This window comes from Bemisia tabaci, chromosome 2, assembly GCF_918797505.1.
Source record: "Bemisia tabaci chromosome 2, PGI_BMITA_v3".
In the NCBI taxonomy this organism is placed as follows: Eukaryota; Metazoa; Arthropoda; class Insecta; order Hemiptera; family Aleyrodidae; genus Bemisia; species Bemisia tabaci.
The window spans coordinates 3,148,825-3,175,107 of record NC_092794.1 but is presented as its reverse complement, the minus strand read 5'-3'; the positions used below and the strand labels follow the sequence as shown (position 1 = coordinate 3,175,107).

The 26,283-nt window shown below is 37.0% G+C and overlaps 1 protein-coding gene across 1 annotated transcript; it reads left to right on the top strand.

Annotated features, from left to right (window-relative positions):
• Positions 1-79: 79 nt before the first annotated feature.
• Positions 80-26,283, top strand: Hyccin (PI4KA lipid kinase complex subunit hyccin). The gene is made up of 9 exons (XM_019058960.2): positions 80-330; positions 926-1,101; positions 3,676-3,810; positions 6,217-6,342; positions 7,823-8,040; positions 9,571-9,696; positions 13,779-13,900; positions 15,649-15,768; positions 19,625-26,283. The coding sequence occupies exons 2-9, from the start codon at positions 952-954 to the stop codon at positions 20,068-20,070; spliced, it is 1,443 nt and encodes a 480-aa protein (XP_018914505.1). The 5' UTR covers positions 80-330; positions 926-951; the 3' UTR covers positions 20,071-26,283.

Here is a 26,283-nt window from a genome sequence, read left to right as displayed (position 1 = left end):
TGTACTTCTTTCTACAGTCAACCTGTGCATCATATGATCCTTGCTAACCTTGATTTCCATGTTTCATTTTCATGTGTACTGTACTACTGTACTGATATATTCTGTGGTACTGATACATGTTATGATCGGTCTAGCCCGACAAGATTTCCAGTCAAGCCTTCTCCTAAGTAATTTATCATGGTTTATTCTCTCACCTAAATCAAATAACGCCGGTTGTTAATTTTCATTAGCTTCTATTCTCTACCTCTTTAGCGACGGTTCCTTTCGCCCAAACGTGTGCCCTACTTAGAACCATCCTTTGCTCTATTTTGTACCTGTTGGTGAAGGAAGGTAAGCATCCATAAGTTTTTTCGAGCTCTCTCCGGTAACATTTTGTGGGGTTGCTCATAAACTTGCTGGTGAACTTGATACACGAACTTGTACAATATTACGTGCCTTTTTAAGTTAGTCATCAAGTTACTCTTTAGCTCCGCGCAATACTCTTTATTCGAGGCAATATTGATTATATCATATCATACTTATCTGTAAGCTTTCATATCTCCTCTCTTGCATTTATTTCATACCTTTTTTTGATTAACCAAACTTCTACTTTTAAATTAGTGATGTAGCTTTCTGCCTAATCTAGTATCAACTTTTTTCTATTAGTTCCATCCTTGGCAAAGTCTTAATTTTCGAAAACGCCAAATGTTCTAAGAGCCTTAAAATAAGAGATGCCAGCCCGATTAAGTGCTTAAGCATTGGTAGCCCTTTCACTCCAATCAAATCCTTGCACTTAGCATTATTCCCAGCTGTTTTATTTAATATCTATAATTATAGTTAGTGTTTCAAATGCACCAGCATTCATAGCATTGTTGTTGCATAGCTGTGTTTTTTCTTGTAAAGACATTACTTTGTATTTTTTCATCAAATCCTTTTTGTTCTATAGACAAATGATCTACTCAATCTGGTGTCATGGTTGAGCAAACTATCCTAGAATGGGTTGCTGAATTTGTGGCTCTATCCAAAGAGGAAATTCACACATTTGCAAGTCTGCAAAACAACAATGTCAAGGTTTCATCGGCAATTTATTCCATTTTTGAGGAATGGAGCAAATATAGCAAGGTATGATTGACTAATTATTTTCTTATTTTTACCAGACTTAATGTAAACTTACTTTAAGTTTTGTATGTGCCCGCAACTATCTTTAAGGAAGAGCCAATAGGAAGAGCACTTCAGTAGGTTGTAGGCTGCAGTAGCGATTCCTGCCCATGAAATTTAGGGAAGTTGAATTGGCGCTAGGGGGGGTCGTGTGTGTGTCCTACACAGATTTTGACGTGTTGTTAGTGGTATATCAGGCCACGGCGATTACAGCGCTAGTATGCTGTGACATGGCAGCACCGCTCATCGCAACCTCCGCACAACCGTCTGGTGGAGGAGCAATGAGGAGCAGACTTGAGATTGGAACGTGACGAGCAGCTCTCCCCTCTCTGCCCTACATCAGGCCTATACGCTACTCGAGGCGCAGCGTACTAGCGCTGTAATCGTTGTGGTCTGATATACCACTACCAACACTGGGCAACGCTTCCTGCGGCTCCGTGTTCCTCGTCACGAGCCCGAGCGCGGACGCTGCAGTGACCACTGCGTACAGGCGGTGTTGTCACGTTCGCATTCTCATATAGCCGCTAGATGATTCAACGTCTTTCATTCGCTCCTTGCTACTTTGCGTACTGTGAAACAATTTTCTAATTGCTGTCACTATAATTGTTAAAAGATTATTAGTGTTCTTGAAAAAAAGAAAATCATTTCCCATTGCTCAGGGGGAGCAGTGCTTCCCTAGAGTACATGCAGAAATCGCCACTGGTAGGCTGTCAAAGTTTCTACCTATTGCTTGTAAAAACAATTGGCTCTTGATATGGGCTCTAGAGTTTGAATAAATTCGAAATGATCTCATATTTTTGGCCAAAGTGTAAAACCATATATCTTGGTTGCAGTGTTTCCAAATTGCCACTCCTATTTTATTTTTTTGTGGAGGAACAAGCCAACTTTATAGCTTGAACTTTGTAAAGAACATATTATGCAAACAGAGAAGAAAAATTAAGGAATTTTTCAAGAAATTACATTGACTAGTTTTCCCTCAAGTATGACAGGAAGCCTGTAATGTTTCAATTGGAGATACATGGTTTTGTACTGTGGTGGTAGATAGTATAGAATGAATCGTCTTTGTTTCAAACTCTTCCAATCATCATGACCCCTCTCAGCCATTTCCAATCCATGAAAGTTACATAATAATTTCTACCAAGTTCACTAGGTAATGGTCGTTTTCTCCAATGAGACTAGTTCAGTCACTTTTTCAAGACAGACTTGAGACTGCATTAGTGGAAGAACCTGGCTTGTTTGGCGGAGCAGGGACTGTGGGGTGAAAGTGAGCAAAAAGGCTAGCATGTGGGTAGGGCAGAAGGACATGCATAGACCTCACTAGGTTTGTCGTATTGATTTGAAGATGACGGACTGTTCTCTTCCCTCCTAGTAGCTGCCATTCTATAACAAGGTGAATAGAGGAGCAACCCATCTTCCCACCGCACGCTTTCTCCAATTCACAAGATACCGAGAGATTGACCGGTGAAATACCAATTTCTCATTTAAAATAGAAATGGTGTTAACACTAAAAATTTACCAGATGTTTTAGGGACAGGGCACTTCACTTATACGTTTACTTGAAGATGAATGTAAAGATCGATTGCATGGCCGTATATTGCACCGTAACATTGGATTTTAAGGAACTTTGAAAGTCTGTCTTTTCTTATGAAATGTAGAAATGAAGAAAATGTAAGAGGATCAGTGCTCTGTATCTTCTCAGTAATTGGTTAGAAAATTAATGGAAAATAAAACATTTAACAGTCTAGTCCTGTTCTGCCGTTCACAGCAAAAATGTAGTAACTTCAGACATGATATTGCATTTTCTTCCTCACGTAATGTTCTATTATGAAGAATCCTGATCACCATCATGTTTCATTTTGTCAGTTTGAGTCCTAAGTAGTAGATTAAGTATTTAGGAAGTATTAAAGAAGAACACTCGTTGGTTTCTCTGCAATAAAACATTTTGTTCGATTAAAATTGAAAAAATCTAGAAATTGCACTGTTTTTGTCTCAGACAATAGTGTTGTAGGCTTTCTGACATTGAATTTTTGATTATACTTGAAGATTGATGTCTCAATAGAACAGCAAACATCACAACAGTCTCAGATGTTGTTCTCAGGAAATCAGTGTTCGGTAATGTGTTGTGAAGGTGTCCTAGCAGAGGTTCCAAAATAATTTTTTTCCTTTGAATAAAAACTTGTTTAAATTCTATTATAAATTTTTTTCTCAAATTCTCATTTAAATATTTTAGTGCTATTGTCCCCCTGATCAAGGATGAAAACGCCAATTTCAATTTTTTCCCCTTTTTTGTTGGGTTCAAAAATTAGCTCGGGTTTATAAATAGTGCCTCTAACTCCCTTGACAAAATTAAAGACTCAAGAGTATGATCACAATTTATTTGTGTGACAGTAGAGTACAAAAGGTGTACAAGAAACTGTCAAAGTGTACAATTTTAGTTTCATACTGTAGAAAAGTAAGAGAGATTATTGTTCTCTCGTAAAAGTGAATGAGCGGTAACTTCTTCTTTGACCAATTTTCGTTAAACGTTTCTATTTTTAGGTCCTGGACCCTGCTTGCAAGACACTATTCGAGTGTTATAGATCAGGTGAAACTGAACTGAAGCGCTTCGTTCTCCAGTTCCTGCCACACATAATTTATGCATATTTAAACTGTGTTGCTCTAGGAGACAAGAAGGTTAATTAATTTACTACTCTTTCTTTTTATTTCTTGTTTCTTTCCAACTAATGGACAGCTAGACATAGAGGTGTCCTATTGGTTTTTGGTAAGCTATTGAAAAAGTTCTGTTAAAAAGTAGTAACATCAAAAGAATCCTTACTGATAGTAATGGGAGTTTTTACAGCTGGCTAAATTTTGTCATTTCCGGATATTATGTTTTGCTTATTCTTCTGTGTATAATAAGCCTTAAAACTGGAAGTCTTTGTACACTATTCTTAAGAAAATCGTGGCCAAGCTGTGACTTTTTCTGCTGTTCTTTATATATTTAATTTTGGAGGTATACCAACGCTGCTGTGTGAAATCTGTAGACAAGTCCTCATTTGCAAGTTACCACACCATGCCATGCTCAGGTATCTTTTGGAAAAACTTTGAGTATCCTCACTGTCATCTCATTCCTTGAAATCTGTTGAAGGCATTCTAAATATGTGTAATGTCCCCAGCATAAATTGGAGACCTCTTCTTGATAGTCGATTTGTCAGTGCTACAACATTGTCACCAGAAAATAAGAATCGTACGGAAAAAGAAATTCGCAAGAAAACCAACTCCTTTTTCAGTTCTGAGTTTAGGAGCCTGGAAGTTGGCGCTTCTTTAGTTCTAGTTTTCGAGTCTATGAAGCTTGAAAAATTGGGAAGAGCATCAAATCAAAGAATGATAGTACTTAACATGCACCAAGTGCATTTTTGAGAAGTGTTTAATCCTTCTTTCTGAATTGCAGAAATTTCTGCATCTCTCTAGAAACAATTTCAAACGGGTTCAATTCCCAAAGGTGACTGATATTTGAGGACACTCAATTATCCGTCATCGTGTCCGTGGATGACTATGCCACTCCAACACCCTGTGACCCTTCAAGGTAACAGGGTACGAGAGGGACATAGTCACCCAGTAAGTAATCCATCTGTATTGTTTGACTGGGTTGTGAAAAAATCGGTGATAACCCGTAGTGTGCGCAATTTCCAGCGCTACCCATCAGTGGAGATTGAAACAACACAGTCCAATTCGGTGGAGGCATGGCCGTGCTCCGAAAATCCGTGCTCTGCAGCATCTGCCACAGTCTTTGATAAGATCTACTGCTGTCTATCAGACGGCTGCTGAGCCTTGCAGGAATATAGAGTATACAGAATGTGTCAGTAGTGCAAAGTTAAGGAGCACAGGTCAACTTCGGGGTGCACAACAGCAGTAGCTAGTTGTCTTGGCCCCTCGCCGCTAAGCTCGGTCCAGTGTTCGAAATTCACAGGCGCCAATGCGCCAAATGCGCCCAAGAAATCGGTCATGGCGCCTAAAAAATGAAGGCTCTGTGCCAACGTAGCCCTTAAAAATTGCCCCCTCCCTCCCTCAAAATAAATCCAAATTTTTAGGTTGGGTGATGTTTCGAAATTTTGATGCACGGCACCGGATTCCAACCTTTCGCTAAACGCACTGTGATACAAAGGCAAAAAGCCAATTTGGCCCCTGCAAAATCTTCAATGGCCCTTAAAAATCGAGCTTGATAGGCCACATGGCTCCTGAAACTCAAAGGTGAGTTTCGAACACTGACCCGGTCCTCACTTAATTACACGGAAAAAAATAAATTGCTGATTCAACAATTTAATTGCTTAAAACAGTGAGTGCAATGTTTCAACGTAGATTTTACAACAAAAAAATGCTACTCTAACCACATTGTAAACTAATTTAACCACCGGGGTGGTTAAAGTAGCATTTTTTTGTTGTAAAATCTACCTTGAAACATTGCACTCACTGTTATTAGCAATTGAATTGTTGAATCAGCAATTTAATTTTTTTCCGTGTACTTACTTACTTAGGAACAAGTTCATACTTTGAAATGTCCCAAAATAAACTTTTCAGCCAGTTTATTCCTGTACAATGTTTACTTTTCTATATTCAGCATGGACCATCTCGAAAATGAAACTTCCAGACCATGTATCTCGTTTATGGTGTTCAAAAATCTCCACTCTCATTTTATTTTTTTGAAGGAGAACAAATCGATATCATTCCTTGAAGTTTTCTCAGAACTTTCCTCACACTGAGAAGAAAAATCATGGAAGTTTTCAATATTTGACGAAGAGTAGTTTTCCAATCAGAAAAGAAAGTATGACAGGAAGTTTACAATGTCACAAATTGAGATATGTGGATTGGTGGTTTCATCCTCGATCTTCAATGAAATGGACGTATTTCTACCAAATGGAACGATGTGCATTATGACGTGAGCCCTGTTATGCATATATTCTTATGGGTCTCAGGGCTTATGTCTGAATGCACATGGCACTATTAGGCAGAAATACGTCCAAATAATCGAATGATGCCTAAAGGGGTTCTGTTTAATAACAGGAAACCTTTGGTGATTTTTCTTCTTATTGCTTCTTACAGAACTCTCGAGGAATACAGATGTTAATTATTGGCTTGTACAATTTAGAGGTAGTTAACGAAAATAACCAACCAAAAGTAATTTCCTTCAGATTACCGTCCTTAGCTCAGTCATCAATCTATCATGAGGTATTTGATCAAATTTAAATTGTTTTTTTTTTTTTACCGTTCTCGTTTATTTTATCCTCCAACATGCAAAAGAGTACCTTCAGCATGAAAGTTGGAAAAACCGCTTTTCGTTTCTATACTATAAATGTCGAGACCTCCTAAATTTGCATATCTGGTAACGCTTAGTTCCAGCATTCTACCGGGCCGATTTTCATGATTTTTGCGGCTATCAACAGGCAATTGTCTTTAGATAAACCCGCTATCTTTAGATTTTGAAAATATAACCCAGGTTTTTTTATATTACGTGGTAGAGTTGCGAATTCTCCCATTTAAACATTGTAATTTTTTATTTTTTGTCATAGTTCGTTCGAACGTCCTACTGGGCCGATTTCCATTATTTTTGCGACTATCGACAGGTAATCTCTCTTGATGAGCCCGCTGTAATCAGAATTTGAAAATAGGACCCAGGTTTTTTTATATAAGGGTAGACGAGAGACCTTAGAAAGGGGGGCAAAATTTGAAATTCCCGCTTATGGAAAATTGCGGGAATTTCAAATTTAGCGGAAAATTGAAATAAGAGGGAAATGTTGAATCTTGGTCTGTTAGTAGGGTAAGTGAACCGAAGGTTTGCTCCTTTGCTACAGACTATCCAAAAGCGATGAAACGCTCCGTTCCATTTCGTTTCAGTCTTGGCGTGAAGTTTGAAATAAATGCCGATTTTCTTATTCGATTCTTATTGGTCCAATTGCTCCCGGCCAGAAGGAGATCGGACAAATGAGAGTATGAAAGTATGAGTATGAAAATCTTTTAATTTTTTTTGGTTGTTCTTATGTCGAAGCGGGCCTAAGAGATGGCGAAGCACCTTATGGGGGTTGGGCCGCGGACTTCTATCTTCAGACAGCAGAGGCAGTTTGAAGACAGAAGGTTGAATTTTCGACCAAAATCCAGAAATTGAGGCAGGATGATAGAACTTGAAAATGAAATTTGGTAATAATTTAAGAAGTAAATTCAATCTGATCGTGCAAGTTTATGCAACATTTCCCTCCAGATGCATTTCCATTAATCACATCTAAGAACACTGTGTGGTGGTTAATGCAATTTGATGATCAAAATCTGGGATTGTATTTAGGTAATGCACTTTTGTGATGAAGATTAAATAATGGTGTGAAGAAAATGTTTTAATGCCTAGCAAGGAAGGTAATGATAAACCTTTTTAAAATATTCTTTTAAAAAGGGAGGAAAATAAAGTTTTGAAGGTGCTTGCATGATCAATGAAAGGAAATGGCAACTAATGACCCTCTAGCACCAAGTGCTACAGAGAACAAACCACTGCCAAGCAGTGATCTAACAAATACTGGAACTTGCTTACATTTGAAAATGAAGGAGAAACATATGGTGTTGAGTCGCAACATAACTCGGTACTTTACTTTCATGGAAAACTATCTAATATTGAAGTCACAAGCCTCACCTATTGATTTACTCGCTGTTCTCTTGTTTTCAGCCCATGAGTCTAGCTCATGCTTCACTGACAGAAAGTGCCCTGAAAAGACTGGAAGAATGTGATACTAAGCTTGTAAAGTGGGGTCCTTTACCACAGATTGAACGTTTGATGGCTCAAAATAGACTGCAGGTTCTAACAGCGTTATTATTTGTATACAACCATAACATCAGTACCCTCAATAAACATTCTCTTGAACAACTGTGTAAAATATCATCAAAGTAAGTATTCAACAAATTTCAAACTTATCCCTCAACCTTTTGCCTTATGATTAACTTTGACCCCCCGCCCCCCTTCTAGAATCAGAATTTAAATATCCATTCCGAAAAATTCTTTTCCTGAGGCTGAAAATTAAACTACAAAGCATTTACTTATTACAGGTTCTTTGAGGGAACAGCAATTAAATTTAGTTACAATCGTTTTGCTTTGTTGATTTGTTGCCACAGTCGTCTTATATTTTTGATTTATCGCTACGATCACTTCATATTGTTGATTTATTGCTGTCAAAACCTCAAAAATCCTAAGATCGGCAAAATATGAGGTTATCATATGTTCAGCGGCACAATAATACAAAAGTACCATTATTATAAAGCAATAAATTATGGCATAAAGTAAGTTTTAGATTGATCACCCGACTCATCAACATTTACGAATAGGCAGTCTATTGTAGAATCATTGATTTATTACAAACATCGATGCTAAGTCAATGAACTAGGCTCTGAGCCATCTGATCAGAAGTGCCTCATTGCAAGGCGGGGGCTCAGAGCTGTCGCTTTAAGTCATTGGTTAGTTCTGACGAAATTTGTTTTAGATAGCATTAACTTTTCAGCTCTTTTTTATTGGTTCTTTCTAAAAGTCAGTGGTCAAACATACTTGGTCCATACTCTTTTAATGCTGTGCCATGACCCCTCAAAGTAATATTTACTCTCGGAGCAAGGTGGAGACCAATTTGTTATCGATTTGTTAATCCACACATAAGAGAACTGGACAACTCTTTGATCTTTAATGTTAGGGTAACACCTTGCTAATTTTGCATCCACTGAAACAGTTGCAAAAGCGAATGGAATTTTGTATGGTTCCATTAAAAAATGAATGTATAGGTAACATACAAAATTTGTGTTTCCAAATATACAATGTGCCTCAAAAGATATGAATAACTACATAGGACAGGAAATTTGGAAGCACTTAAATCAAAAGGAATCATATTCATTTGCACATGAACCCCGAGATCCATAAGATTACATGCATTACACTGCATATGCCACATTGGATATACTTCCTTTTGATTTAAATATGTCTGCTTGATGATAGAATGGACGGATTTCACCAGAAGCTACCAAACCTCATCAAGTGTGGTCTATTTTTCTCTGATCTTTTATTTTTCAAACAGAAACCTTTGAAACACCGAGTGTTTAATATTTGGGTGTATATTCGTCATAATTTAAGGGACACTCATGAAGAGTTTGAAGGCGTGAAGTTGTTTTGTTCTTCATCAAAATAGTATGACACTAGAGAAAAGTAGCCTGAAATGCAGTTCGGCTATTTTTGATTCAGTTTGTCTAAATGAGATTTCATCTTGATGTAGTGTAATAATATACCATATCTCAGAAGATATTATGATTTTATATTTTTGAATAAGCTCAAAATTTTATGGACAGACATGTTTGAACTAGTCTGATAACTTTTTTGCATGAGCGGTTTAGCTATTTGTATGATGTTTTAAATTATTGTCATTTTTCCTCTCATTTTAGATTAGTTTCTCAAGGATTTTCAAAATTGAATATTAGGTCTCATACATTCCAAAGTGGTTCGTTACCTCGGATTCCATTATCTCCTCAAATCCTCATTGAATTAATACATGGACTGTATTTTGCAATGTAAGTAAACAATTTTTCTCGTCCTTTTCATTTTATCTTCGATGAATGAGTTCAACTCAAGCCAGAGGAGGGGCACAGCTCGATAAAGGAGTCTGCAGAAACAATTGTTGTGCTTATTTTGACTAATGTAGACTCTGATTTTTCTCATGGGAGGGAAATTGGAATTTTTACAACCAATAAAAACGTAAACATCTCTGTTAAGAGTTAATTTCTGCAATTTTGTCGTGTGAATCGTATTCTATGTGAAATTTTAAAAAGAAAACATATTTCAGAAAGCTTATATTTGTATCTTGTTCAGTGGTGCGCTCCGTGACTAGTGCAACTGAACCCTTGTGCAAAAGTGAACCTCTAGACAAGGTGCAAAATTAAGCATTATGATAACAAGTGTCCTCATCAAAATACTGTGTATAACATGATTTGTACAACAAAACTCATTGGAAATAACTAGAGCACCCAGATTTGGAGAGTACAGACGTGTCAAAATATGGAGCACCTAGGGCCCAAAAAGGCAACCAATCTTCTAAATTGAACAACATTAGAAAAATACTGCTGCCAATCTCCAGATTCCAAATTTCAAATTGAGATGGCCAAAAATGTTCATAAACAAGCGTCCTTCCACAAAAATGAGTCAATTTATGCATAAGCTAAGTCGAGTAGTTGCTTTACTAACATTGGGTTGTAATAATTGTAATAATGAATCATTTGGATAGTTTGGGCTCATAGGTTGGCTGCCCCTTTGGGCCCTAAAAGCTGAATCCTTCCGACTGGTGACTTGGACGGTCAACCGTTGGAATTCGGCGGTTTACCCCGAATCTCCACCGCGGCGGTGCATGTTCGGGGATCGAGCACCTCAACGTTTTCATGTAAACAACTAAGATGGCGGCGCATATTGCACCGGTGTTTTGAATTTACGGATCGCGGGCAAGATCCACACCTTGAGCGGACTTGAAGCAAGCACGTACTTAATTAACATTTACATTTAAATGTTTTTTCAAGTTAATATTAATTCCTGATAGTCAAATGAAGGAAGTTTTCTCCCGTTAGGACAAAAGCTGCAATGTCGCCGTTTATCATTGCATTATAGGAGAGAAAAAGTAGCAGCCAGAAGTATGAGTCATGAGCGACCATCCTCAGCATCCATTCCTTCTTTTCAGAGATTTTTTGTCATCACTTATCAGAGATGCAAAATGAAATTTAACATGATATGAAAGTTCACAGATTTCTGAGGAGGAGTGTACACCACCCGTAAAATTATCTTAAAATAAAATTAAGAGTTTGACTCTCATTTTGTTGAATATTGAGATTTTACTGATTCTACGCATTCCACGGCCTACTGAGCCTATTGCAGAAGTTCCACTTTCATGAAATTTTACCTTATATGAAATTGTATGCAATTTTGCATCTCTGTTCATTATGGAGCCCATTCAGCAGGCTATCAAGACTGAGACTGCTTTAAAAATGTAAACGGTGCAAGCAAGAAAGGGGTTGGGCCTCTAGGAGGAACATATTTTTTCAAATTAAAATTTATCACAAGGGTGAAAATTCTCACACATCAGGCAAATAGGGATTGTCCCCTCCCCCTTATTCAGTGAGAGTACTAAAATTTTTCTGGGACAATTTTGGTCAATTTCACTGTGAAGTGTGAGTGTCAGCAGCGCCCAACTTTCTCCCTGCAGGCACAAGACCTCTCCAGTTAGATTCCCCGGGTCCAGCTGAAATAGCACAGCTACATTTAATCATTCAATCTAATCTTTCAAATCTACGTTTAGTTGTACGTTTATGGTAGACTTCAGACTTCGATACTTGTCTGTTACGCATTTGCAAACATTTGTTTTTTTTGTAACTGTCTTCAAAACACCAGCGTCATTGTCCGGTGGATTTTCCATCAGAGTCTACACACTTAGACTCATCACTGACCATTTTCTCTGGAACATCTAGCATAAATGGTTAAAATGTAGATTTCACTTTGCAGATAAAGTAGCTGGGGGCCTTAGAAAAAAATTTTCACTCATATTTACTTCTGTTAGGAGTCAATTGCCTGCATTAATTAGGGTTTTCTTTACAAATCGAATATTATTGTAAGATTTCACAAGAAAACGCATTGTACGTTCAGCCTAAATGGCTGCTGACCTTAAAAGAAGCATGTGGACTTTAGGTCTGGCTGTGTTGTGAGAGGCTGCGCAACAGAATCAAATGATTCTCTTGGGATAAATTCCTTACCTCTGAACTAGAAAAGCTATTGATTCAGCTTTGTTCTGACCCCAACACGAATAAAACAATCAGCCCAACAGGCAGCAAGCGTCAAGAGATATTTATGCATTTATCCTCTCTGTTATTTGCACTTGGTCTGGAAAATATTGAAATAATGGTTTATACTGCTGAGAGCAATGGAATCTGTTGGATGTTCGATGTCTTTCGCAAATATTGACACATTACGGCAAGAGGCCGGTGTTACCTTTGATGCATCAACGAAGAGGTATCACAAACAACTCCGAAGTTAAAAGTTACAAGATCAAGCAGCGCTACTACATTTAAATTTGAGAATACTAGATATTCATACCTATCAATCAGAAACGTTTGGAGACTTTTATACGTAAATTCCGGTGGAAAACCCACTTCATGAAGACATTAGAACAATGAACAAGTGGAGTGAAACAGTTGCAAAAATTAAACAAATACTTACGTTCACGTAATGGTGAGCTTGGTTTATTGAGGCTAAAATGGAACGACTGAAACGATTTAAATTAAATTAATTTGGAATTATTACACTATAATCGATCAGCACACGATGCTTGGGCATGCGACTGTGCGTGAAGGTGGTAATGATAATTTCGTAAACAAATATGGCGGCGGTCGGTCACAACGTTGAGAGTGTCGAACCCTCGAAAACGCACCGCCGCAGTGGAGATTCGAGGTAAACCGCCGAATTCCAACGGTTGAGCGTCCAAGTCGCCAGTCGGCAAAACCCCTAAAAGCTTCATGACCTAACCTCCAAAATTACTGACATATCTGTACTCTCCCCAGGAAGGCACTCTGGAAGTAACTACAAACCAAGATATTAATGTTAATTATCAAACTTCCCGCTTATGAAAATCCATAATCTACTTGAGTTAAATGGCTCACTAAACGTTCTAGGGAATGGAAATATGGCAACCTCAATTACAGCATTTTAGTTCAGCTGTTGCATGTTGTTAACACTTTGGACAACACAGGGTGGGGATCAAGGAATGATGCTTGATCAAGAAGTCTGCCGAAACCGTCTCATGTGATTTAGACTCTAGTTTTTCTTATAAGCTGGAACCTCAAACTTTTCTTTTCCAATGCTGAATAGAAACATTAATATCTCGGTGATGAATCAATTTCAGTAATTTTCACCGCGCAAATTGTGTTTTATGTGACATTTAGAAAAGGTAACATGTATCAGAATTCCTAAATATGTACCTTGTCTAAGGTCTAGTCCATTATGGCAGAAAGTGTAAATTATGTAGGAAGTTTCAATGGGTTAGTTGCGCTGGTTACAGAATCTTGTTTTAATGCTTGATTCTTGTAGATCAGCTAAAAATAATAAGATCTGTCCAAACGGCAACTTTCTACATTCAATATTAACTGAGTTATTGCCCTTTGAAAAGTCAGGTGTTTGACGTCATCCACCTTGGTAGTGCTACCCTTGGTCTCCTCCACCTTGCTTTCATCAGAGTTTCACGTTAAATAATCAGTGCCAATGTGAGTCACACCCATGACGTCAAAAACCCGACTTTTCAAAGGGCGATATCTCGGTTAACATTGAACGTAGAAAGTGGATGTTTGGACGGATCTTATTATTTATCGGTAATCTGTAAGAATCAAGCATTAAAACACGATTCTGTGACCAGCACAACTGACCCATTCACACTACTAGCTCTCGCACAAAGATCCTAATCTGAATAATTGTTTTAAATTAAATTCTATCCAATTCATTTCCTTTTTTGTAATTGACTCAACAGTCACAGGTTCATTCCTGTTTGCTGCAAGATACTTTCGTAAAAATGAGACTGGTTCAGATTATTTGGGATTGAATATGAATCTATTTTTTTTTTGTACAGGTATAACGAATATGGGTTTATGGCTCTTCAGTCAATTGAAGATATCTACCAACGAGCAAGCTACCACTGTTATACGAAAGTCCTTCTCCTCGCATCAGCAGTTAAAAATACATCTGTGGCAGGTAAATACTCAAATTTAACATCAAGCAAGGACAACAATTTGTAAAAACTGCAGAATGGAAGAAACTCACATGTAACTGGTGACTGTCACGTTCGAAGGATGTGATATAAGTTAGACGGACTGAAACATCTAATAATCCTTAAAACGAGCGCTAGAAAGAGCAGAGTCGTGGGAGAGTGGAAAATGAACAAGATATTTGATTGGGCCGAAAGATTTATCTATTGAGTGAATTTTGGAAAGAGATACAGTTTTATGATTTACAGAGAGTAGTCACACTTGTGCCAGAGGAGCGAAAGGTACATACGTACATGTACAGGTCAAGTTGGTAAAGGACCATGAGAAACGGGCAGCACAAGCTTTTATAGAGTTGATGACGTCACGAGTGGCGAGACAGCAAGTCTATACGCTATTGGCCGGCTATAATCAGTGGAGCTATCAGTTGCAAGTCTAGTCATTAATTTTATAGGTGATGGCTCAAAGATAAAGACGAAAATATTAAAAGTGGACGAAATGCAGCCATCCCTAATGACTAGATTGAAAGTGAATGAAAAAGTTAGAATTTTAAGAAAAAGAAAGAAGGGTATCGTTGCAATACCGCGGTATACGCGACAATGACAATGCAATTTTTAACCAATCCTGTTAAAGACCTTTCATTTTTAGTCTTGAGAATCAACATAGCAAATGTACCAAAAGCGCCTAGAATCAATTTATTTTGGCGGAAAGAAAGCTAGAGGAGAGTCTGAGAAAAAAAGAGAATGGGCGTTTTTATTGTCTAAATATTGAGTTAGAGCAGCGATTCTCAAATCGTGGTCCGCGGAGGTAGGGACCAGTTCTATAGGACCCTGGACAGCTGTAAGTGCCTTTGTAAAAATCCGTGAGCAGTTACTTGTGCTACAATCTTGCTTAGGATCCTAGTAACTAACTGCTGTTATCAGTCGTTTGGCCTCACAAAAAATCCACAAGATTACATATATCTGCCAAACATCAAATTTTTCACCCTACTTTACCAGGAAGACTCAGAAAATGCACTTATTTTTCAAGAATTCAGTTGCCTCACGGGCTATTTTTCAATTATCAGCTTAATCTCATTTTTGGAGCAGGCTATCGGTGAGTCAAGGTTCGGGGCGAAGGATCTGTTGAGTTTACGAGGATCCTACGAAAGGTCGCACTGCAATCGCCTGCTCTCAACAGAATGCTGTCCTACAGAACTTGTCCCTGGCAGAGGCCACTCGAGGGGGCCGCAAGACAAAAGTTAATTTCAATAGGGGGGAATAATCAACAAATCGTCAGAGGGAAACATGGCAATTCTTAGAGAAAATGCTGCCTTGGTAACATGAACCCTGATCTACCCAGACTAAAAGTTTTTAGTTTTCTAGGTTGGTTTCAAATTGCTTGTATTTCAAATTATTTTCAGTAACAATCGCAAAATAGGGAGGGGGGGGGGGCACAAGCCGTCAGGCTACGATTGAAGAGGTCTGCGGACTGAAAAGTCTGAGAACCTTTGAGTTAGAGCACTCACTATTTCTCAGTCAGCTGTTGCGCAGGAACCTCAGAATGCATTGCAAGTTCTTTTCATACACCTTTTCCTTCCCCAACATTATTTATCGATGACACTATCTTGATAGAATTAATTTTGTGCGTCTTCTTCATAATCGTTTTTAAGTTTTTTTAAGTCTCATATTGTAGGAAAACAGATTTGGATTTTTTTTGTATTTGCTAAGTATTAATACTGATTCTCTCTTTTCTTAGCTCATCCTACTGGGTTACCTATGGGAATTAGTGTTGATCTACCTACAACTGCTACAAACACTACCACCATCTCAAAATCAATGATTACCAATGCATCATTCAGAACGAAAAAATTACCAGGTATAATTTTCTATCATTCTGAAGGTTTTTTTTTTATGAATATGTAAGAAAAATCTCCTTTTAGTTTTTATTTCTTTTCTAAAAATTCACTTTTTTGTTTTTGTTTTTCTGTTTGTTTGTTTGTTTGTTTGTTAAGTAATAATGTCTAAAGATTAAATTAAGGGTCCAGCTATTTTTCTATCTTTCAAGAAAAAGTTTCATTCGTTGCATCATATTGAAGGCAACACTTGCAGATGAACTTTAAACAATGAGAAGAGATGGCACATACTCTTTGATTCTTTCTCTCTGAGAAATTGTGCTACTTCATCAGCCAGAACTACTTAGCGTCAGCCAGACTACCTTCTGCATTGAGGAACCACTAAGTAATTCTGGCTCAATTTAGAAACAACATATGTGGTCCCTGAGGCCCATGACTCTGGCTAACCCAAAATAACCAAGAAACAAAAGCCTGCTACAGGCTAGAGTCCCTTTATACTGAGAGTCAAGACAACACCCTTCATGGAGTCACAAACGGGAATAAAGATTACAGAAATTGAACGTTTTTTGAAATCTTTGATCGGCCCATTCTCAAATTTCTTTCTCCATTCCCTCTCTCATTCCGTTTGTTCCTTGCCGAACCCGTAATTCCCTGGTCCATTCCAGATTATTATCTTTGCAATCAGTGAAAATGTAATCTTTATTCCCGTTTGTGACACTGTGAAGGCCTAAAATACGGGAACCAATCAGAAATGGATTCGCATTGTCTTGACTCTCAGTATAAAGGGACTCTAGTACAGGCAGCCTGGGATACCAAGCATCAATGATTGGAGCCAAAGAAATAGCATGATTAATGAGTATAATGATAAGAATGACTTGAAGCCAAAGAAACCGTTGTACCCAAAATTTTGTAAGAAATGGTGGGAATTCAATTTTTGCCCTTGGGGTATGCATGTCCTAATCATTAATGGGCCTGTTGCAAACTTTTGCCAGGGCAAAAGTAAGAGTTGTTCCTTATAGATAATGTCTCAAAAATCACGATGAGCGCATCGGCAAACTCTGAAATGCACTCCTAACTTCACAATCTGCGTAAGAAATTTGCGTTTTTTTAAGATTCCCGCTTCAAAAAGAATACTATAGCACAGGTGAACATCTCGTCAGAGGAGTCGTTCCATTCAATCCCTGCTTAACATGGCCGACACTTCCGCGCGCAAGTTGAGGAGAGCAGGAGGTCAATCAAGGTGGATATCCATCAATAGTAGAAAAATGTGAATGTAAACACACCGATTGTTATCAGAAGATTAGAATCATCGTCTGTCTTATGTGTTTTGGCGGATTGGCCTCGGCTTTGTTGAATATTGCGTAGTATCCTTGTGTGTAGGGATTGGATGGAATGACTCCTCTAACAAAATGTCCATCTGTGCTGTGGTATCGTTTTTGAAGCAGGAAGCTTGAAAAAGCGCAAATTGTGAAGTTAGACATTTTAGACTTTTCCGATGCGCTCATTGTGATTTTTCAGACACTCTCTGTGATAAGAACTCTTATTTTTGCTCTAGCAAAAGTTTGCAACAGGCCCATTATATCTGTCTTCATAGTGGGAGAAGCTTAATTTAGTTTTGGACCAAAAATTCACATCAATTTTTTGCTGTCTGTTATTATTTATTCGCATTATATATAGCTTTTTTCTAAGTAATATCAGGATAGTTTTTCATTTTTTTAAAATCATGAACTTGATTTATTCAAATGTAGAATGAATGTTTTTAATTGTAATGAGCACCAAGAAAAAAAATTCCTCAATAAAAATAAAATTTGAGATCAGAATAAGTCTGTTTCATGAGAGATACAGTCAAATAAGCAGACTTTTCACGGGTAAAATCAGGTGAAAATCATGAAGGACTTATCTAAAAATTCTAAAAGGTAAAAGCCCTTCTTCAGGGCGGAATCTGCAAGGTTTGTAACATGCTCTTTTAAATTTACAGCATCCATGGGCAATTTTTCTAGGTTGCCAGCAACCAAGTTTGCTCAGAAACAGACAAAAAAATTTAACCCAAATAAACAATCTTGCAAACTCTTTCACTTCAGCAGTCATCAAGTGTTTGTCTCCCTTGTTAGTTCTAAGCGTTAGAAAACATAAGCTTTCAATAGAAATCAAGTGTAAGGAAATTTTGCAACAGTTGGCAAAATTGTTCGTTCATAAAGGTTAGGTTTTCTTAGGCAAATCTGAATATCAGCCACTAAAGCCTGTATCTTACAATCAAAGTAGAGCTCTCAAAATTGCACTAATTCTTTAAAACCTCAGCCATTTCTACACAAAATTCCTTGAAAATTTCCAGATCTGATCTATGATGTTTCTGGAAGCAGCGGTTACCTTCAAAGATCTTAAAGAGGTTAACAGTCAGCAATGCCATTAATGACCCTATCTGAGGGCTCTTCTTTGTATCACTTTGTTCTGTAGATACCAGCGCAAGAAAAGCTGCGCGCAGACACTGGAAATTCAAAAATGACAAACTACACAAATCATACGCTAAGAACTGCATTTCAGACTTTTTCAATGTACCCATCATGATTTTCCTGCGATTGTACCTGTTGCAAATCTTGGCTGTACTTGATATTGATCACTGGGCTTTATCCCTTGCATGCAACAGACCCAGTGATGTTTTGTTTCACAGTTCATTCTAATTGAAGGGAGAAATCTTTAAATTTTGTATCTTTTAGTGTATTCCTTTAATTAAGCAAATTAAGGTATTTGATTACAGGTGATGTGGAAGTGTTTTTCACCAAGTTCTCTATTTTAATTTTTAGAGGAAGTTAAGTATGATAAGAACAGGAGGCCAATCAACTGAATCATTTGAAAACCTGTGACTTAATCAATTTTGATTAGCATTAAACTCGTTCAGTTCTACAGGTCCGCTTAGGAAGGTCCTGAATCCTGTCTGCTTTCTTCATCCCTGTGTAATTCCCTTTCCTTATTCCTCTCTCTATCACCTCTCCTCCCTTGTCACGGAAATTATCCTTGGGTCTAGAAAAAAAAAACTTAAATCATTTTACGTTCATTCAATTACACTCAAACCATTTTTACACCTGAAAATATTCTAAAACTATGTTTATGTTTGTATACATCTCTCGCAACAACAAATTAAATGAGAGCACAGGTAAAATACACAACAAATTGCCCTCATTTGTTACTGCAAAACAGGGATTCTCCTTTTTTATTGATTTTATTCTCTTTGCTTCTTTTTCCTGATTGATTCAGGAGGAGACGTTGAAACCACTCATAATTTCAATAAAACTAGGAATTTTCTTGTGAATTTTCAGCCTTTTCCCCCAATTTTCTTGTGTTTATTTTAAGTTTTAGGTTATATGATCCCATAAATACAGTACAAATTTCTCTTCAGTGCAGCTTTTGCTTGTGGTGGTCCTGCAACCATCTGGTCAATAATTATCTTGGCTCATGTTGCTAATATCATTTGGCTGGATGTTCAATGATGATACAAAATTCATAAGATAAACTCCGAGTAAAAATGACAGTCTCAGGAATAAATCATAAAGGCTCATGCAAAGAAAATTGAATGGGAAGAACACTCAAGTATTCATAAAATAATCAATATGCACTTGATTTTTGTTGGTCAGGTCATTGATGCTATGTTTTGATATTCATATTTGTACCCATTCTTATTAGCTCTACCCTGATTGATTTAAATTTTCAGGAGATCATTGTATGTTTCAAGTCTAGAATAATCACTATGATCACCGGAATTCCTCTATTTGAGCATTAAGTCTCTTTTGCTGTGAAAACATGGACAGAAATATTCGTTCTTTTAGATGATGCATCTCTTCTTGATGTTTGTATATTAACGTATTTTGATCAACTTTTTTGCAGATGACATTCCGATTCAAACCCCACAAGAAGGTGGAGGAGGCGATGCATCCACTGGAAATCTCTCGTCGATCAATGAAGAGAAAGAAGACATAGGTGTCAGTAACACACCTGAAATAGCTCCGAAAAGAAGTTTGCCGAAACTAGCAGCCAACTTCGGAAAGAAAACGAAAGAGAAGTTGACAGCTGTCACAAAGAGCAGTGGCTCAGGGGGTAAAGGCAATGTGAAATTACCACCCAACCCTGCGACTACTGCGTTAATGAACGGCGGGGATAACTCGGAAACAGATGAAAGTGGCGTTGACGTTGGATTAGAGTCGTCCAGTTTAACTCTGGTTGAGAATGGCAACACTCTAGATCACAATACACCCATGAATGCCAGAAAATCCCAAGCAGGTCTCACTGTAGACATAGATGCTGCAAGGTCATTGCAAGTCAGTGCAATCTAATCTCTCTCTTGATATTCTATCCCTTTTGTATTCTAAATTAAGGTTAATAGGCTCTTATTTGTAACCCTCGAAGGTTTCGGTTAACAAGAAGAATTAGGCTTAATTTCCAATTGTGGAATTCCCCTCACAAAGATATATCAGTAATTAAGGAACCTCACTGTTAAATTTAATTTGCATTCCATGGTGTTTGATTGTAAGAATTATCAATGAACAAAGTTGAATTTTGTGCCAAACATAATTAATAATCTTCTTGCTTTCCCATGAAATGAAATTGTATTTGCAGTCAGCTTTTTGCTCAGGTGGATGAATTTTTCAGATGGGAGGGGATTTGGCTCAATCAAGGTGTCTTGTGGCAAGGGAATTGAGAAATTAAAACATTTTTTAGGAAAACGGTCAAAAATCATGAAAGTTTCATTTTTATTATCTATTTATTTTTTAATGTGTTCCTGAAGTCTTTTAGAAGCTGAGACAATCAGTTGCACGAAGAGTTCAGGGGCCTGTTTTGCACTATATAAGTCAAATGATCTTTTTTTTTTAAAAAGGATACACAAAAACACTAGACATACCAGATAATATGTAGTAGTGAGTCGAGGGAACAAGTAACTCAGAAGCATGCATTCAGACCTGTCACCAATGAAACTGTCCAATGGTGCTCGTTCTCAGCTTGCAGCTTGCCTCAGATCACTCCAATATTCAGTCTGTTCCTTGATGGGTGAAACTAAATTTCTATCCGCACAGTTCAGCCATAAGTAAGGGTACAATAAGTTGGGACACTACCTATGTGTGTTCTGAGATAGCTCACACCCTGATCTTTACTGTGAAATAAACTTACTTTTGTAGTATGTGGTAAAAAAATTCCCTCGCTTTACCCACTTCACGATTTTCGGCAGTGTAAAATCGGAAAATGGTTCACTAGACCAAGTGCAAATTTAAACTTTCAGACACATGATTCCTGACTAAAGTTTCACCTAGAACACAATTCGTGCACCAAAAATTACTGAAATTAACTCCTAACTGGACGAATTTCTGTCAAACGGAACCAGAGACAGGTGGGGAAGAAGGGGTGTGCTTGTTAGTCGAAGGCTATAAGAATTAATGGGAATTATAAAGCGCCCGTGACGTCAGCGGCGTCGAAGCTGCCACCTTGGTCGCCGGTCCTCCGCTTTAACTCATGAGCCCTATCCACAACGCTCTTGTCCCACGCCCACGACTCATGAGTCTTGCATACAGTTGGCACTTAGTTCCGTTTGGTAAATTTAAAATCTCGCTTCTCCATTTCACTAAAAGGAATCAGGCACACTTTTACATTATTTCTTATCCAGCTCAAAACAAGCACTCCCCATCTTTCCCACCCGCACACAATTCTGTTTGGTAGAAAAACGTCCAACTGAAATACTATCGTTTTTAGTTTACATTAGTTACAGGAATTTTGAACTCCCTGCTTGCAAGAACATCAATAGTCTTCTTGAATCAAATCGTGCACTACAATGGTTTTGGCAGACTTTTTAATCAAGCAATTTTCCCTCCCAATTTTGTATTGTTCAATAGGTTAACAGGGTGTCTATTCTACAGTACGGATACACCAAAAAAGCAGTGATTTCAAAGGGTTGGTACGGAAGTACGGAATTGGTACGGATTTTCGGTAAAAAGGCACGGAAATTCGAAATTTTTGTGACAAACTCTGGAAAGTAGCCTTGGCCGTATGCGATTTCCTAACATAATCCATTTGTTAATGTTCCGGTTCGATTCCTCGTGTTTTTCGGTTTATTCCTTTGTCATTTCATCATTCCACTTTTCCAATTCAAATATAGTTAAAAATGTGTTTGCGGTAAGAAAAAAGTGAGGAAAAGGTAAAGAAAAAGCAAGGATTTTTGAGAATCGCCAAAAAAGCAATTTTCGGGAAAGTGAGGAAAGAGCAAGGAATAGGTACTGAAAAAGCAAGGAATCTGAATGACAGGGTACCAGTAGACACCCTGTGTTAACCACATGCACCAGCTGAGCCGGAGCACCAAGTTTGAGGTTGTCATATTTTCATACTGCAGAGACTGCCACGGTAATGTTGAGCGATTTAACTCACATATACTTTAGTTTTTTCTCAGGCGGTACATTTGAATTGATGCATGAAACAACGCAAACATCTTCGTCAGGAGTTACATCCAGTTATTTTTGATGAAAAAAAAATTTTATATGTAAAATTTGAATGGGAAAACATATAATGGTTAAATTGAAGCCTTGTCTAGTAGTCCATTGGTGGAGGTTAGCTCCTGGTGCCCATGGCTCTCATGCTAAATTTTCTTGATGACAAAAAAACTCTGATTTTTGATGTCCAACTTCTCTCTATTTGGCTCTCCTCAAAGTATTGACAGAGCGAAAGCTTGGCCATCTATATGCCGCAAATTGATCCTTCCTCACCTTGTCAGGCTCTACAGCCTGTGGGTTTTAGCCAGAGGAACACTATTGCACAGCTGCATACTATCTGTGATTTCAATCCTCCACCTTCATATGTTTCGTGTTTTTAAGTCTTTCTCCAGACGGATGTCTCAGTTGTTGTAAGTAAAAAGTCTTTGTTAAGCGTCAGGTGAGGAGGGAATAGACATTTTAAAAATTCTTTGTAAAAATTGAAAAATTGGGAAAAATCCTGAAGATATCCATTGTTGGAGAAAAAATATATAACTAATCTTCATGTGTGTCCAATATTTTGTTAGAAAGAAAGTAACGTGAACGTTTCTAGTCATGGTGATGAAATCAAGTTCATGAATGCGTGCTTATTAAATTGTATCAAAATCGCATGATAATTTCATATTATTTCATCAGAGCATTGGATGCCTAATGCTTGCCAAATCTGATGCAAGTACCCTTCAAAATAGTCTTTGAATTTGTGCGGCTATATTTCTTGGGTGTTGCAGTTGTAGTAATATTATTAGCTGCAAATTTATAGTCTTACTAGAATTGCAAAAGCCTAGAGGTTTAAAGGTGGAAGAGCAAAGAAGGTGAAAAAGCAAGTAGCCATGCCCACAGTAGTCCATTTAATGTACCCAATTTGAGGAGTCGTAAATGACGCTGATGATGATGATGATGATATCTAAGATTTTTTTAATGTAACAATGTGACATAATGAAATAACTGAAGCATTTATTTTTTTGTGTAATCTTCTCTGGCAAAATCTGTACCTACCCATTTGTTACCATGTTAATTTAGTTTATCTTGCTTTTTCTTTTCTTTTTAGTGGTCCCTCAAATTATATTTTCCTTGATCTGTCAAAAATCTCAGAAGAGAAATAGTCAAGGAAGTTAGTGTTGTGGTAGGAAGATAAATATTTAAATTTTCCTGCACTGTGTGTATAAAGGAACATAGTGTGGGTGAGGGCAATAATTGAGGTGTAATAATTGAGGCGATTTTTACCCTCCTCACTTAAAACGCTTGTAATATTGTTAAAAGTTCAAATCATGACTTAAAATTTTAACCACATGTTCTGAAGATTTGTAGAAATCAATCAGCTCATAAAACTAAAAATCGATAATTTGGACCTAAATCGCGTTTTGTCACTCTACTGAACTTGGTTTCTCGCTGCAAGTCACCTTTTCTCAGGTGTATCACATTTTATGTTATTTTGTCTAATGATTGAATGCCATTTGATGCTCTTTTCTCAAAGATTCAGTCCTGTTAAAATTGGGACTCAACTTCAAACTTGTAAAATTACGATCTGTTTTATTTCATTCGATAGCAGTTATGCAAACCTGTGAGCAATGGATTAATGTATGTCAAACCTAAGCTCCATGTTTTTAAAAAATATTTGCAGATCTAATTGTAAAGGTGACAGAGGTCCCGTGGTTTTCTCTTGCTATGCAGAATAGTGTTTAATGTCAGGTAGGAGGTAAGAAGTGACTCACAATCAGAAAGGAACAACCTCTATTTTTAAAATTGTATTCTCCCATTGTTCTACAGTGTTTTTGACCCTCAAATTCCTAATTCTTCTGTATCCACTTATTTCACTGTCTTCCCTCGAAAAACTACTAAATCAGAGGGAAAAAAGGAATAAAACAAGAAAGCTGAAGAGGAGGATTTCTATCTGTCTATCGCCTCTGAAAAGGATAGAAAGGAAATTTGGAGCACATCTTGAAAGATTCAAACCATGCTAAACTGTCCAAGAAAACAGTTAATCTGATTTTGTTTTATACAGTTATTTTAATGGTGAATTGATCCATATTTATTAAAATATAATTATTTGTACGAATTTGTTGAATAAATTAGTAAGTTTTCTTGCTAGGAATTGTTGTAACTGTTAATATTGTTAATTATTGAGAAATCTTGTAAATTTTTGTATGGTGTTTTACCCCTCAAGCTTTTCATTTGCTTTTCATTATTGTTTCATGATCATTTCATTGGTGAAAATCTCTCAAAGCTTGACTCATACGGCCAAAATTTTAGTTTGTCCAAATATTTGCTGATGTACATCGTTCCTTGTGCCAGAATTACCTTTTTTGGTAATTAATTTTTTCTAATGTGAGTCTTCTGTTGCATCTAAGAGCATTAAAAGCCTCAAAAGTATTTAATTGTAAAGTGTCTCATTTTCATCCTCTTGCCTATTAATTCCCCATGTCCTAATGATATGGGCGTAGTTTCAGGTCTCCTTATCATCAGGTTTCAGCAAATCGCAAACAACTTTTATATAAGGACTCTATTAAGACTTCAAATGAGATTTTCAAATGCGTAAGTTAAAAAGAGGGAACATTTCAAAGATTTTATGGAAAAGAAATCTTCCAAAGAAAAACCAAAACCAGAAAAGGTTTTGAAAACCTTTTTTTTTTTTTTTGAACTTGTACCGAAAATGATAAATGTAAGAAAGTGAATTCCTTTTACTCTAACACTTGGTCTATCGCGTTATCCTCTTTTTAATGTTCTTTCATGTAGATGATCATAACTTATTAAGAAGTTTGATACACACTAGTTTTTACTATTCACCTCGAAATATATGTAAGTCTCTGATTCTGAAGTTATAAAATTTCAATTTTTTGCATTTTAAGATCACAAAATTTAATTTTTTCAAGTGAAAGTCAAGATGAGCCATGTACATTAGGTTTTGTTGAGCCAATTATTTTTTGTTATTTAATTGTTTTGGTGTCTTTTTTATTTTACTTGTTTACTCATGTTATTTTGGTGTAGGTCTTGCTATCCATTTGTAGCTCAGGATACAGTATCAAAATGAGCGAGTGATACCTTGAAGTGCATTTTAAGCTTTACTTATGTCCGCAAAGACCGTTCCCGGAGTCTTCTAAAGTCTGAAGTGAGTGAAAAACAGGAGGAGAATATATGAAATCAACCCCCTCTGTGATTATATTTCTGATCTTGAGTCATGAAAAAGAGGTCAGTGATGACTTTTTTTTTATGTATCCTATTTCTTTTAAAGTGAAATTTTTTTAAGTGGCAGTGACCAAACAACCTCTCTTTAAAGAATATTTTAAGGGATTTGAAGCAATAGATTTTGAGGATTTTATTCAACTTTTGGCATTTGTTCACATTATGGAATTAGCACAAAGACATGAATATCATGATGGAAATATTTTCATTCCAACATAGATGCAATTTTATCCTTCAAAGCATTTCATTTGGCTCGACAGAGAATGGGCTGAATCTGCGCTACCCTTGATTTTAATTTATTTTTGATTTTTTATCACTCGATAAATATGAGTGTTTTTAAAGATTAATGACCATCAAGAGAACTTATTTTTGGTGGGAAGGAGTAAGAGAGGTATACATAATATCTATGATGGGCAAAAAAAGTGATCAAAGAAGTATAAATAAGTGGTCTTTGATTCTGTTTGTATGAGCCACCTCTGAATTGTCATAACAGTAATCAGTGGCACTGAATAGTTCATGTTTTCTTAAGAGATCTAATTCATTTTGTTCACAGTATCTTAAATTCTGTAGCTTTTAATTGCATTTTATTTCTACTCTTAGACTAACTAGATATCTCCGTATAACTGCTGTCTTTATTTTCTCCTCTCCTTCCTATCAAGACCTCGTTGAATTAAGTTTCTCCAGTAATTTTCATGTGTTCCTTCTAGTTTTTCACCTGTAGAATTTGAAAACTTTCCTCTGTTTTAATCCAATAGCATTATTGTTTAAGACAAAACTGTTCTATTAAAATCCTGTAGAAAGCTGACGGGAATTTTATACTTATAAGGATAGTAAAAAGCTCATTATTTTCCTCCA